The following is a 15,210-nucleotide window of genomic DNA, read 5'->3' as shown; positions in this document are numbered from 1 at the left end:
TTAAATTATGTAACAATTTTTTTTAATTCTGGAATTGCCATTAACCGCTTCTATGACTAGTCAAGATAAGGCTTCAAGTTCATCCATTCTGGCTTCAAACAACCCAATGAAAGGATTACTGTTTCGACCACCCGAGCATCGCTGCCTCCCAAAGTATTGCTCAAGAGGATCTTGATATAAGTGCTGCATCAACACTTATTTTGCACCTTTTCTAAAAAGGAATTTAACGGCTGTAATTGAGAAAAAAAGAATCTTACTATCACTAAAATAATAAATGATTACTATAGCTGTACAAGACCCTGAATTGTTCCTGCGCTGAAAAGCATTTTTCGGTTTCCTTTTTTGCTGATGGAAACTATATGAAAAAGACTGCGGGGGCTCCATTAACCTGTCTATTAGTCGAGTTTTGTTTGGAACTACAAGACCCATATTTACAGACAACTCGCTGAGGCTTTTTTAAGCCTCGGATAGTTTAATAAATTTGACTCGCCTATAAGATACAACCATTTAATAATGTTATTAAAATTGGAAAAAGTTGATATATTTAAACGCAATGAATATTTACCTTTAGAAAATAAACCTTCCAATTAGGGATTGCAATTGCTGGATCCCTCATCCAGCAATCCAGCTGGATCCAGCGCATTTTTCGGTCTGCTGGATCCAGCGATACGGATTCGCAAGTAATTAACTTTTAAATAATTGGCACTTGAATCGCGATTCGCGTGCCGTGAATGGCACAAAAGTGAACGTTCCCGCTTTGATAGGTCTGCTGCGGCCCTACGTGAGACAAGACCATCAATACTATTGGTTTCTTGATATTGTACTTCCAGAAAAGTAAAAAATAGCCTCTTGTATTAATGTATGTGGTTTAATATTTAATAAAATGTAGCTAGTTGCCAGTATTTACAATACAGTCTGGTTTATTTGTAATTGTCTGCCTTATTCTTCCAAAATGTCAACAAGAATCTCCTTAACTAGTTGGCGTAGATAGATACCCCCAACCGACGTGCGTTACAAATAATACAACCGTGATTGATTTAATCCTTTTAAATACTTCAAGACTAATATTTTATAACTCCTACTTCTAACAAGACTTTACCATAAGAGAGTTCCCTAGGAGGGGTTTTACAATTTTTTGTGACAAAATGTATTCACCGCATTGGCAGTTTCATGAACTTTGTAAAAGGTCCATCAGGGCAAAACCGATGTAACGGCTAAACTCCTCGTTACATCTGTTATATTTTTTAACGACAGTTTTGACTTACTTGTCAGTGTAAACCAGCTTTTGAACGTTTGTATTCGTATTCATGTTTTTGTAATGTTTTGTGTACTGTTTGTTTGTGTTCAGACATGGGTGAATGTTGTGTGTGATCTCTAACTCCTATTTTGTTTTCTTTTGGGACGGGCCGGGTGCTTCGGGTTACGGACAAACAACTTTGGGAAAAGTCCGTCTTCCTTTACGTTTTTATTAACTCATTAACGTCATTCATTCTATATTATTTATTTATAATCCATTATTAGCCAATATTTGCCAGTATTTTCCACTGGCCTGGACAAAATTAAAAAAGGTGGCTTTTCAGGAACACCGATCTTTTACAGCTGAGCCAATGACTGCCACGTCTTCTAATTGCAAATAAATAATATCATAGACATACCATGGAGGAATAACAGGAAAAGTTTAAATTTGTCACGCTATTTAGTACACTACGACAGCCAGGTGACGCTAGCATCGCCTTTCAAAAAAACTCCGTTTAGTTATCCTTGGAAAACTTCCGAGGAGAGGAATTTTTGATTAAAATATAAGTTGCTGGATCCGCGTTGGATCCAGCTGGATTGATGTCGGTCCAGCAAAAATCCAGCTGGATTGAAAACCCTGCTGGATTGCAATCCCTACTTCCAATTCGTAAGCAAATTTGAATATATTTCAGAGAAAATTTAAATTCGCTCGCTCGATAGAATGCAGATGAAAATGATCAAACGTTCTCTCTACCGCTGCCAGATGGCGCTGCAGTTATACGCGTAAAATCAAAAGAAAAGCAACCAATAAGAATCTAGGAGAAAACGGAGTTGACACGTGACATGAAGTTAACCTGGCCAGATAATGTCGACGCGACCATAGAAATTATAGAGAGGAACGGAAAGTCGGTCGCATTTCGACTTCAAGTAGATTAGGCCTACTCTTTTCCGGTTAAAGTTTGTGACGTAACACGGTCATTTCTTCTGTTGTCTGCTACAATTTCGCATAGACCTAACTCGGTTAATAAAATTCTAAAATCTATTAATTTCATTTTTAATGGAAATTATCGATTAATATTATACTTTTAATTTGTTCCAATCGAAGATAAATAATTTATCGATGATTGGAACAAATTAAATGTATAGAGAAAAGGTAAATAATTTTTTGCGTCAAAAGCTAAGGCCTAAGCTTTAAGATTTGATAAATTGGTTTTCTGTTTAGATTTCTACAACACATATTCAAAAGTTCACGAAAACCATTACTTATAAATAATAATAAATATCTAATAAAATTAACTTAAATTAATGTAAATACTCTCATCAACGTCCCAAGAAATCCTGATTCCCGGCTCAATGGTTAAGAAATAAGAATTTTAATCAGCCAATGAGAGTGTAGAAACTGAAATTATTTTCCTTTCTCGATCAGCCAATAAAAAGCTGGAACGCAACCGGAAGTAAATGGGCCTAGCGCGTAGCTTTGAGACGTGAAGATTATTTTAATGCCTTGTCGAGGCTACACTTTTCGTTCCTCTCTATACACTCTTTTTCGCGGTCTTTTCGACCCCTCTTTTTGGCCGCCCGCTAGTCGGCCATTACCTGGAACCACCGGTGGGGGGTCTAGGCTCGGGTCTTTGGTCCCAGGATATGGAGAATGGGGGTTAAGGGGGGTAAACTCAACATGGACGCGCCCAGAAAAATTAAAAAAAAAGAGTCTTGACGCGACCGTGTGTTTCGGCGACATCCCTTTTTGTACTGTTAAAGGTAGGAGCTACCACTCCCTATCTAAATTATCTCTGATTCTGGTCCTTTCTTTTTCTTGCGCGGGAAATCCTCTACGTCACGGCTTATCCCATGTTTCTAGAAAAGTACATTCTGGAAACTTTTCAAGAAGACCCCTTCTTTCCTAACTATGGCAGGAGTGAAAGGAAACTCTCACTTGGTGGGTTAATCTCCTGCCCAATTTCCGTGGGCCTTCTCATTTCCCAACATTCTTGGGCTTTGTGGCGCTATACTGCGGCCTCGAAACTATATTTGACAATGCTTTTTTAAAATAACTTGTTGGGAATATTTTCAAACTGAAAATTAATTGAATTTATACATGAGAACAATACAATGAAACTAACCAAATCACGAAATGCATTTACACGTTAAAAGTTACAAAATTAAATTCATCAAGTAAATCTATTACAACGACACTGGTAAATACACTTCGAATACAACTTCATTCAAAAAATCAAAAATGAAAATACAAGAAATATACACAATAAAATTTTACACTATTTAGAAGCTAATTAACATAATATATAAAAAGGGGGGTGAAAGTGTGGCACGTAATAAACTATTTTACAGTATTTCGCCTAGAGCTACGCCTGTTTAGGTGGGGTGGCCAAGTAGTTGGCACTCTCGACTCGCAGCAAGATGAGCCGGATTCGATCCCAGTTTGGGGCACTGTGTGGAAACTTGGAGCCACTCCTTCTGCTTTGAGCACTCCCTGCTGGTTAGAGGGCTTACCCTTTCAATAAAGACAGTGCCGTAACTAGGGATTGGCGAGTGAGGGTAAGGGGCACCGTTTGGCGTTCTATACGCTTAAACCTATTGCCAAGGGCACCCACTCTAAGCCAGAGATCTGTAGCAAAACTGTGGTGGGGTTGGCTCCCGCCAAGGGCGCTAAAATGGATGGACGCCATTTAGTACTCAAATTGATAGGCACGCAGACACTCTCTAAGTTCGTCATTAAATATAAATTTTTGCTTACAAATAGGAAATTAAATATCAAATTTCGCGCCGAGCTGTACAGATTTCCGCCAAAAATGTTTTGTGGCCTTTGAACTTGTCCACACTTTTCGGGGGTCCGTCTTTACTTAATTTCATGTACGCCGGTCGAGGTGTATAGAATTTCTACGGTAGAGGTTACTCTGTATTAGCTACAGTAAAAAGGGACAAATGAAGGCTCCAGACCAAAACAAACTTTTAATCCACTGCGGCCCTGCCATATTTTTCTAGAAATTACCCACCGAAATTATTGAAATAATGGCTTTTGATTTTTAAAGAAAAGAGAACAACGATAATAATTCAAATTCACTTTCAGCAAAGCTATTCAAGTGGGTGGCGACATAGAAATCTTATACTCCTACCTAGAATGCTCCCGTCTACGGGAGAACCTGACGCCAAGTCATTTTGTAGCAACGTCTAATGATTATATAGTCTTTGCTTAAGCTTCAGCCAATCAGCGGCCATTCATTGACTACGGCAAGCCGCTAGCGCCATAACATGGCGGTTAAAAATAGCAGAAGCTCAGACGATTTTTGAAGGATCCATCCGATCCAAGCTCGCAGAATTCTTATAGGTTTTTGCTGGTAGTTTTCATATGAACCACTTCAACGTTTTTGGATTTTTATTTAATAAGTGTTAAGATTTTTTGAACTTTTAGTTTTGTTTTCATATTTACTTATTATAAGGAATATTTAAATGCCATTGTGAGGAAGATAAATAAAATTTCGTTTAGGTTCGCTTTGAAAATACTTAAGCCTAGGCCTGACATAGGCCTAACTTTTAAAATAGCGGGCAATATCAATGGCAGTTTTTGGAGAAGCAGTGACTGAAGGTCCTTAGTATTAACCTTTGTATTTAAAGGTTATTTCGCATTTAAAGTAAGTAATATTATATTTATTATTATGTTTGTAGCAACTTAGATAAACAAAAACCTTATGAAAGAGTAATTATATCCCAGAAAAAATACATTACACTAACGAATGACACGTATGACGAATTGACGACAGTCATTGAATTAAACAGCAACAATCATACTGATAATTGTCTTATTTTTCAAAACTTTACCTTCAATTTAATAATGTCTTAGAAGCTTAGCCAAGATAAATGTCTCGCACTCTGCTTAAATTCAACATTCCACTGTTAAACAACATAAGATATAGTACTCAACGAAGACCGATATTTACAATGTTAAATAAAGTGTTTTTCAAAAACGGATATTGCAGTAATTATAGTCCTGAGTTGTTGTTCCACTAGGCTCACTGAACTTCCTGAAGTAATTTTTACCAAATCATCAATTTGAAAGTCCGTCGTTTCGTTTGTTAACATTTCAAATTGCCCCGAGGCTTAAGGAAACCCAAACTTTTACCTTTTAATAAAGTTTTTCGCCTTGAAGGCCTATCGGCCGATGTACCGCATATTATTCCCCAATAAAGCTTAGTTTTCTCCCCCACTTCTTGGTCTCTTTACTTGTTCGCGTTTTTACTCCTCACTCTCTAGACCATTGGTGGTTCTCGTGTTTTTGCTCAAACTTTTACCTGTACAACGACACATCACCGTCCACCGCAAATCGTTTTCTACATGTGGAAATGAAACATCGAGGAGCCATAATAACAAACAACGCAATAGTTATCCAAAACGTTTGCATATAAGAGAAAACACTTTACGAGTAAAGAAACAGCATGGATTAAACACGGGCGAAAAAACGCACAAATGCCCTGTCACGTCGCCACCTAGCGGCGCGAGTCTGAAAAACCGGAAATTTGTTTTTCTCTCCGCACTATCCAGGGGCAAACAAATCCACGTGCTTTTAAATAAATAATGGTATCGAAAAAATAACAGACGAATTCTAAAAATCACGGTATAAAAGTTCCAAAAAATAACAGATGGCGCTACAAACTGATATCCGGTGCCCCTGGATAGAAGAAAACCAAAAAATAACACCTAGCTAACGAGGACTTTGGCTTAGGAAGCTAGCCCGTGGAACATCCTTTAGTGTTTAATCCATGGAAACAGTCTATCATGTTTAAAAACTACATTAAACTCGATGACGGGTTCTTAAAGTGACGTAATCCATTATGGAATTATTATTTTCAGTAACTCAAACTAGATGGCAACGAGTCGTTGCCGTAGTCACTCTTTGAATCGTGATTGGCTGATAATGACGAAACCTCCGAAAATGTAATTGGCCCATTTTGTATTTATACGGAATCATTCTATGTTATAAGATTTCTATGGGTGGCGACCTCTGTTAAATTAAATTGAAACTGCTAGTAATCTTTAAAAAATATTAAAAGCAGTTTCAAATTAGTCTAATAGAGGTCGGCAGCCCTTAGATTGGGCCCCACGAGGGGTCGGAGTGTGCAATAACTGGTGGCTATACCGGGGAGTCGGGGTCCGACTCTTGTAACCCACCACGGGCGGTAGCGCACTGGGAGATGTTAGCTCCGTCCAAATGGTCCTATCTCCACCTCCGACTTCGGTACGGTGTGGGCTGGTAACTGGGCTTCGGCCCAGGCTAACGGAGAGGGGCCGGGCAAACTGGCCGTCTCGACGGATTGCGTAGCCTGCTGTGGGGCTGCGGGCCTCCGCATGAGGGCACGGCGGACCCCTTTAGGAGCTCTTTCCAATGGGGCTTGGCTCCCTACCTTTCTAGGTAGGGTGTCGGCTGGCGTTACCAGAGCATCCGCTCTCATTCCCACTGCTGTGTGCGAAGTGGCGCGTTGGACGGCCCATTGCTGCACCTTCTGCTGGGTTGAGCGGCTTGCGTCGAGGGTGCGACCATCAGTAGTGGGGTTCTGCTACCCATGCTGGTTTTGTCACCTGTCCGGGCGTGTGGACGCTGGCGTAGGGCATTTGATGATGGACCTCCGGTGCAGTGGTGTGGTTTCAATCTTACCGGTACACCGGGCTATAAATCTGATGCATGTCCATCCCTTAGAATGACTTCGCTGAAAGCTCCTTGACTGAATGATACGCTTTAATATTATTTCGTCACGTCTTTACTAAAGTTTACTTTAGAGATTGTTTCCACAAAAGTTTAAAATTGAAACATAGGTCTAGCGCGTTTTCGTTAAATTGCTTCGTTCAAGTTTGATGAATTGGATTAGTTGGCAAAGGCCTTTTCACCCGAACCACCTTTTTGACCCAACTAGATCAGTTAACTCGAGTTAAGTAAAATTCAATAAATTATATTCTAGTAAATAACTAAGTCAAACAGAAACAGTGCGTTCTTTACATGTTTATTTTTCTAAATTCTAACGGTAAGTGCAAATTATTTTATAACTATGTCGGCTTTTATTAGTGTCATATACGTCTAGTACTAGCGCCCGAAATTTCCAGAGGGGGCACTCTGGTCAAAGCACTCGGGTTCGAAATCCCTCCTTTGCTACACCACTGACGACGTGAAAGGGCGCCAAATCTTCAATTCGCCAAGGGCGCCAGAACAACTAGTTACGGCTCCGCAGAAAGACTAGAGTTTAACGGTAATAGTGAGTTCAGGGAGCTGTTGGCTTGAAGGGCTTGCCACCATCCTACTAGGCAATTTAACCCAGCCACAATTAATTGACTTAGGCCTGTGTGGTTCCTTTAGTATTAGCTTAGCTGACTGATTAGATATTATTAGTAGATATATTATCTTCTTAAAAAGAAAGATTTTCATATAACACATATCAACTTATCTGATAATATCTAAGCGTAAATGTAGATATTCGAAAATATGATTTTTCGTAAAAATATTTTCGGTTCAGAAACGCAACTGTTATTTGAGGGAACTTACGAATGTACATGTTTCAAGCGAATAATGACTACTTTCCTCTAAGAGTACATTATTTACTTCTGGTATAACTTACTGCTTTGGTTTCGTTTTTAAATTATTCTTACCATGATGATAAAAGGGCTTATAAAGCTTTCTTGGTATATTATTATATCATGGAAGCCAATTTCGCGTAATATATACTTAATAGAGATCGTGGCACCATCTATCGAACGGAAGTCACACTAAAAACTTATTAGGTAGTAAAGCCTTTGCGCGCTAGAGGGATAAAGGTACGTTTTCCCTCCGGCAGCCCGGTTTCGCGGCAATTTCAAGGCAAACCTCGTTACCAAGTTTGTTTTTCCATCTGAAGCCAAAAGCGCTTATTACGCATTTGCTCTTGAAACTATTACAGAATCGCTCATGCTTTTCAAGGGAAAAATAAGCCGTTATAATTACAGCGTGTACCTTCTGACGTCGGAAACAACTTAGTGAAATTAGAACTCAAATTATTTAATGACCTCCATTTACCAAGTCAATTATCAGAGTTACCAGACTCTCGTGGTTATCGATATTTAAATAAATTTCGATTTCACACCCATTAATACATATTTAAAACGAGTAATATGGATTTTGAAATTTCTGTCCATGGATCATTTTTTCGATAGTCGTATGTACGTATATATATTTTAAATATTAGGTAATATAGCGTAACATAACGTAACATTACATAACATTACATTACATTACATTACATTACATTAACATTAACTTTTCATTCCAAAACATTACATGACATTAAACCGACATTAACATGATATTAACTTTACATTAAAATTACATTACCATGAAATTAACATTAACATTACATTCAAAAACATGACATGACATTAAACCGACATTAACATGATATTAACATTACATTAAAATTACATTACCTTGAAATTAACATTAACATTACATTCCAAAACATTACATGACATTAAACCGACATTAACATGATATTAACTTTACATTACAATTACATCATCTTGAAATTAACATTAACATTACATTCCAAAACATTACATGACATTAAACCGACATTAACATGATATTAACTTTACATTACAATTACATCATCTTGAAATTAACATTAACATTTCATTCCAAAACATTACATGACATTAAACCGACATTAACATGATATTAACATTACATTAAAATTAAATTACCATGAAATTAGCATTAAGTTCTTAAGTTCGTTTATTGCAAAACAAAAGGTCAAAGACCCATCACGTTAAGACTGCGGAGAAAAATATATACAGGAGTAGAGGAACTTTATACCACGGAGCGTAAAGGCAATACACATTAATTAATTATAGAGTCCTAGGAACACAGTAAGTTCTTTACATTACATTCCAAAACATTACATGACCTTAAGCCGACATTAACATGATATAACCATTACATTAAAATGATATTAACATTACATTAAAATGATATTAACATTACATTAAAATGATATTAACATTACATTAAAATGATATTAACATTACATTAAAATGATATTAACATTACATTAAAATGATATTAACATTACATTAAAATTACATTAACATGAAATTAACATTAACATGAAATTAACATTAACATGAAATTAACATTAACACGAAATTAACATTAACACGAAATTAACATTAACACGAAATTAACATTAACACGAAATTAACATTAACAAGAAATTAACATTAACACGAAATTAACATTAACACGAAATTAACATTAACACGAAATTAACATTAACACGAAATTAACATTAACACGGAATTAACATTAACATGACATTAACATGACATTAACATTAACATGAAATTCACATTAACATGAAATAAACATTAACATGAAATTAACATTAACATGAAATTAACGTTAACATGAAATTAACATTAACATTACATTCCAAAATATTACATTCCAAAACATTACATGACATTAAACCGACATTAACATGATATTAACATTACAATAAATTACATTAACATTACATTAAAATTACATTAACATTACAATAAAATTACATTAACATTACATTAACATTACATTAAAATTACATTAACATTAACATTAACATTACATTCCAAAACATTACTACGGAAGTCATTCTTTTTGTAATACAATTTTTTTTATTCATATCATGTGAATAATGTTTCAAATCGTATAAAAATATTTTTTAAACCGCAGTTTCAAATTTTGTTACTGCACAGAATATTTATCAACATATTTAAATTTTAATATTCGAATCAATAAATTTTCAAATTTGTATCTCTGGATTTTCACATTTATATCGATATTTTGTTATTTGTACCGATATTTTGTCATTTGTACCGATATTTTGTCATTTGTACCGATATTTTGTTATTTGTATCGATATTTTCTTATTTGTATCGAAATTTTTTATTTATATCGATATTTTTTTGTATCGATAAATTTTCATAATGTTATCGGTAATTTTTTATATTTGTATCTATATTTTTTGTATCGATACATTTTAATATTTGTATGGATATATTTTAAAATTTAGGTCCATAGATTTTAAAATTTAGGTCCATAGATTTTCCAATTTGAATCGATAGATTTTCAAATTTGCCCTGATAGATTTTCCAATTATTTTGACAGATTTTCAAATTTGCCCTGATAGATTTTCAAATTATATTGACTGATTTTCAAATTATATTGACTAATTGACTGATTTTCAAATAATATTGACTGATTTTCAAATTATATTGACTGATTTTCAAATTATATTGACTGATTTTCAAATTATATTGACTGATTTTCAAAATATATTGACTGATTTTCAAATTATATTGACTGATTTTCAAATTTGCCCTGATAGATTTTCAAATTATATTGACAGATTTTCAAATTTGCCCTGATAGATTTTCAAATTTGCCCTGATAGATTTTCAAATTATATTGACAGATTGTCAAATTTGCCCTGATAGATTTTCAAATTATACTGACCAGATTTTCGACATTGAATCTATAGACTTTTCATATTTTTATGAATAAATTTTCAAATTTGTATCGATAGATTTTTATATTTGTTTTGTTAGAATTTAGAATTTGTAAAGATAGATTTTAATATTTGTATCGTTATATTTTTATATTTGTATCGTTATATTTTCATTTTTGTATCGATGGATTTTCAAATTTGTTTCGATAGATTTTCAAATTTGTATCGATAGATTTTTACATTTATATCGCTAGATTTGTATCGATATATTTACATATTTGCATTGTTAAATTTTCACATTGGCATTGTTAGATTTTATATTTGTATTGTAACATTTTCATATTTGTATTGTTAGATTTTCATATTTGTGTTGTTAGATTTTGATATTTGTATTGTTACATTTTCATATTTGAATTGATAGAATACAAAATTTGTATCGATAGATTTCAAAATTTATATCGATACTTATATGGATAGATTATATTCAAATTAGGCTATGAAAAGTCGAATTTTTGAAATAGAAAAATACGCGCCTACTTGTCCGTATTGCATTGAGATTTAGAAAATGTACGATATAAATAATAAAATATAATCAGAAATTAAAAACAAAATGTAGAAAAAGTTGTAAAAAAAATTGGGCCAAACGAAAATCAACCCACATTGAAACCTTTCTAAGGCGAGCTCTCGAAACTCTCGAAAGTCGATTAAATCAGTTCCACTTTCCCCATTTTCCCTCTCTCGATTAATCGAGTACCGTATAAAATAAATCGATTAATCGTAAAGCCGAAGGTCCCTCCGCTTCCCATCTCAAGGACGAAATTTGGGAAAGAATATATTTTTTGTTAATAATTCAATTTATACAGAGATTATTTTTTTAATTTTTTTTTTAAAAGTGAACGATTATCGGTGTTTTTCCGACGAAGCTACATTTTGTCTTTAGTATCACGTGACGGGGTTTTTTTAGGAAAAGATTAACGAACTGTTCTATTAATATTGCAGCCTTGAAACGGTACATATGCTATTTATCAATTCGACAGTTAATGATATAAATTATTAGGTTTTAATTTAAGATTGACTCATAAACGTTTGGCTTAAATCCTAGGCTTAATAATACATAAATGGGTTTTGCTTACGGGTTTAAAACACTATTTAAGTATCAGGTTGGTTGGTTAAAAGTAGTTATATTTTATTTATTTTTTAAAACTAAATTTCCTTTTTAAGAATAATTTGAATCTTAAAGGAAAGATGATTATAGGCATAGTTCTAGTTCAAATAATTTTTGTTTTTACACTCGAATAGAGTTAAGTCTTTACTAATGCTTAAAATAGTCCACAGTTAATTAGTTAAAGCCTTTTTAAAAGAAAAACAAAAGAAGTTGGAGTTACGACCTAATACCTCTTAAAATAATCAACTAATAATTAGAAAATTTAATCAAACACGGGGCAATGTAGTCTTATACTCAGTATTATAGTTTTCGTTGTAAATATTTAAAAAATTCGGTTTATTTTACTGTTGCTCCTTCCACTAGAAGTTCTAAGAAGAAATAGATCTGTCAATTTTTAATTTAAATTTAATAAAAGAACAAGCTTTTATAAAAAAAATATAGTAAGTTCGTTGAAAGAAAATTAACATTTCTAGCCGATAATTGATTTATTTAAGTAATATTCACGTTTCAGAATAAAGAAAATTAAAATTGCTAACTGAGAATAAATAAAATAAGCCAATTTAAGAAGTATTTACGTCACAGAATAAAGAAGATTAAAATTGTTAACTGATAATTAATAAAAATAAGCCTATGTAAGTAGTATTTACGTCACAAAATAAAGAAAATTAAAATTATTAATTGATAATTAATATAATAAGCCTATCAAAGTAGTATTTACGTCACAGAATAAAGAAAATTAAAATTTCTAGCCGATAATTGATTTAAGTATTATTTACATCAGATAATAAAGAAAATTAAAATTTATCACTGATAATTAATATAATAAGCCTATGTAAGTAGTATTTACGTCACAAAATAAAGAAAATTAAAATTATTAACTGATAATTAATATAATAAGACTATCAAAGTAGTATTTACGTCACAGAATAAAGAAAATTAAAATTGTTACCACAAAGTAAATTTAATAAGCCTATGTAAAAAAAAACTAAAATTGCCTGATATTGGGGTAAGTTTGTCGGACACTTAGAAAAACTTTCGAAAGCAAATCGATAGTCGTAGTTGAAACCACTTTCGGGGCAATAAACACAATCCACGTTAAATAACAACCGACCGAAAAACACGTAGTGCCGAAACAAATCCCAGAGAAGAGTGGAAACCCAACCAGCAGACGCGAAAATTTCGGCGAAGTGAAAGTGAAATGGAAAACGCCGACCACTGCACCTCTCGACAAAGACCAAACGGGGGAAAGCGCGCGCTAAATTTGGGTGTTGAAATAAAGGTAAAAAGCCCCCCCCCCCTTATAACTTAGTGGACAATATGACCAAAAGTAGTTCAATTGGCCCTGTGTTTCCCCCTCCTCCTAAATTTAATTGGGCGGAACAGCTTTGACGGCGCTCTCCGCCGATCAAATGGCCCAGAAACGGGGTTTCTGTACAAAATGATGTTAACCCTGGGCGGCTTGTTGGCTGGCGCGCTAGTGGGCAGGGCCAGCATGTGTTGGCCCGACCGGAAAACGGTACATTCGGGATCTGGTCGCAAATTTAGTATAAAAGCAAGAACTCTTTCCAGCAAACCTCAGATTCAGATCTTTCACTGAAACTAAACAACCTTTCAACATGAACGCTTTCGTAAGTATTTGGATTACTCTCTCCTCCAACAAGTGATCGAAATTTCGAACTGTATCAGTTCGTTGTCGACGTGTTTTTTCTGTTTAACTTTAAAAATTCATTCAATTGATAATTTTTTCGGTTTACCTTTAAAACATTCTTAACGGATGACTTTATAGAAAGTCGATAGTGGTTCATTTTTTCAATTTAGCTCAATTTGATTTATGAGAAATGGTATTTAGATTTAAATGTGGCCTCCACAGCTTATCGGATAAACTAAATTATAGTAAATCGGGTTAATGAAAAAGGAGATTTTGTAACGTCTTTGGTAGCCAACTTTTAGTAAAATTAGGGCACTAAATAGCTCTTCTTCTGAATTTGGAAACGTTAGATTTAAAATAAATTTCTCGTTTTGATTTAATTTAAATAAATGTTTATTTTGGTAATTTGCAGGTCGCCGTACTTTCCCTCGCCCTCGTGGCTTACGCCAGCGCCGGAGTCGTCGCCGGTCCAGGCCTCTTGAGCGCCGGAGTAGTTGGAGCCCCATTGGGTTTGAGCAGCGGAATCATCGGAGGCCCAGTTCTGTCATCCGGCCTCGTCGGACACCAACAAATCGTCAGCGGTGGTGTTATCGGAGCTCCAGGTCTCCTTAACGCCGGTCTCATCGGAGGCGGCCTCGTCGGATCCCCATACGGAGTCCGCTCCATCGGCGTTGGCGCTCCACTCCTCCACTCCGGCGTTATCGGAGGCGGTCTCGTCGGATCCCCACTCGGAGTCCGCACCATCGGCTCTCCACTCCTCTCATCCGGTCTTATTGGAGGCGGTCTCGTTGGATCCCCACTCGGAGTCCGTTCCATCGGTGTTGGCGCTCCACTCCTCTCCTCCGGCGTTATCGGAGGAGGTATTGTTGGCTCTCCACTCGGACTCCGCACCATCGGCTCTCCACTCCTTTCCTCCGGTCTCATCGGTGGTGTCGGAGTCAAGAGCATCGCCGCTGGCCCAGCTCTCGCCGCCCCAATCTGGTAAATTTACCAAGTGCAAAATCTGAGCGTGCCAAAGGAACTCCACGGAAAAGTAAATATTTTTCCCTAGTTGCACTTTTCCCTAAACAATGAACCACCAACTGCCAGGAAAAGAAGTTCATTTACCTACTGGATTTTGGTCCGCTAAAATGGCAAACCATTTTCCAAAATCCTGGAGCTAATGAACTTCTCACGTTGGCCACTAGGTGGCTCTCTGTTATCTGAAAAGACACTAATTAACATTCGTATCAAGTGCTAACGATTCGTTTTTGTTTTCTAAAGGACAATCTTCCTGATGGATGTTTCGACGGAACGATTTTAACTGTTTCTGTATAAAAAAGCATTTATGAATGATCAATATTAAATTATTATTGTTTACCATATTCACTTGACTATTTCTTACGAGTTTTTAGAATAAGATATGAACCAATAGCTACCTTAATTAAAACTAACGATATTTTTTAGCAAAATATTAAATATTTAGGCTAAATAAATGGGGTAGGTACATTTGTTCGAATTTCAATCGTCCGAACGGTGGAACAAATGTTCGAATTTCATTCGTCCGAACCGCCGAAATAAAAAATGTTTCAATTGTTCGAATTGGAAAACTTGTTTATTTCATTCGTCCGAATCGGTAGCATCACTTGTCCGAATTCTGTC

The 15,210-nt window shown here is 35.2% G+C and overlaps 2 protein-coding genes across 2 annotated transcripts in view; one reads left to right on the top strand and one right to left on the bottom strand.

Moving 5' to 3' along the window:
• LOC149951382 (uncharacterized) overlaps positions 1–15,210 on the bottom strand; it is a 435,419-nt gene that overhangs the window by 18,211 nt on the left and 401,998 nt on the right. The gene's annotated exons all lie outside the window — the stretch shown is intronic.
• Positions 13,504–14,933, top strand: LOC149951398 (uncharacterized). The gene is made up of 3 exons (XM_090170018.1): positions 13,504–13,549; positions 13,982–14,602; positions 14,833–14,933. Exons 1-2 carry the CDS (start codon positions 13,538–13,540, stop codon positions 14,552–14,554), a joined length of 585 nt encoding a protein of 194 aa, XP_090026144.1. The 5' UTR covers positions 13,504–13,537; the 3' UTR covers positions 14,555–14,602; positions 14,833–14,933.

This window comes from Leiobunum rupestre, chromosome 3 (genome assembly GCF_980474605.1).
Source record: "Leiobunum rupestre chromosome 3, qqLeiRupe1.1.hap1, whole genome shotgun sequence".
NCBI classification, from domain to species: Eukaryota; Metazoa; Arthropoda; class Arachnida; order Opiliones; family Sclerosomatidae; genus Leiobunum; species Leiobunum rupestre.
This window is presented reverse-complemented; position numbering and strand designations above follow the sequence as displayed.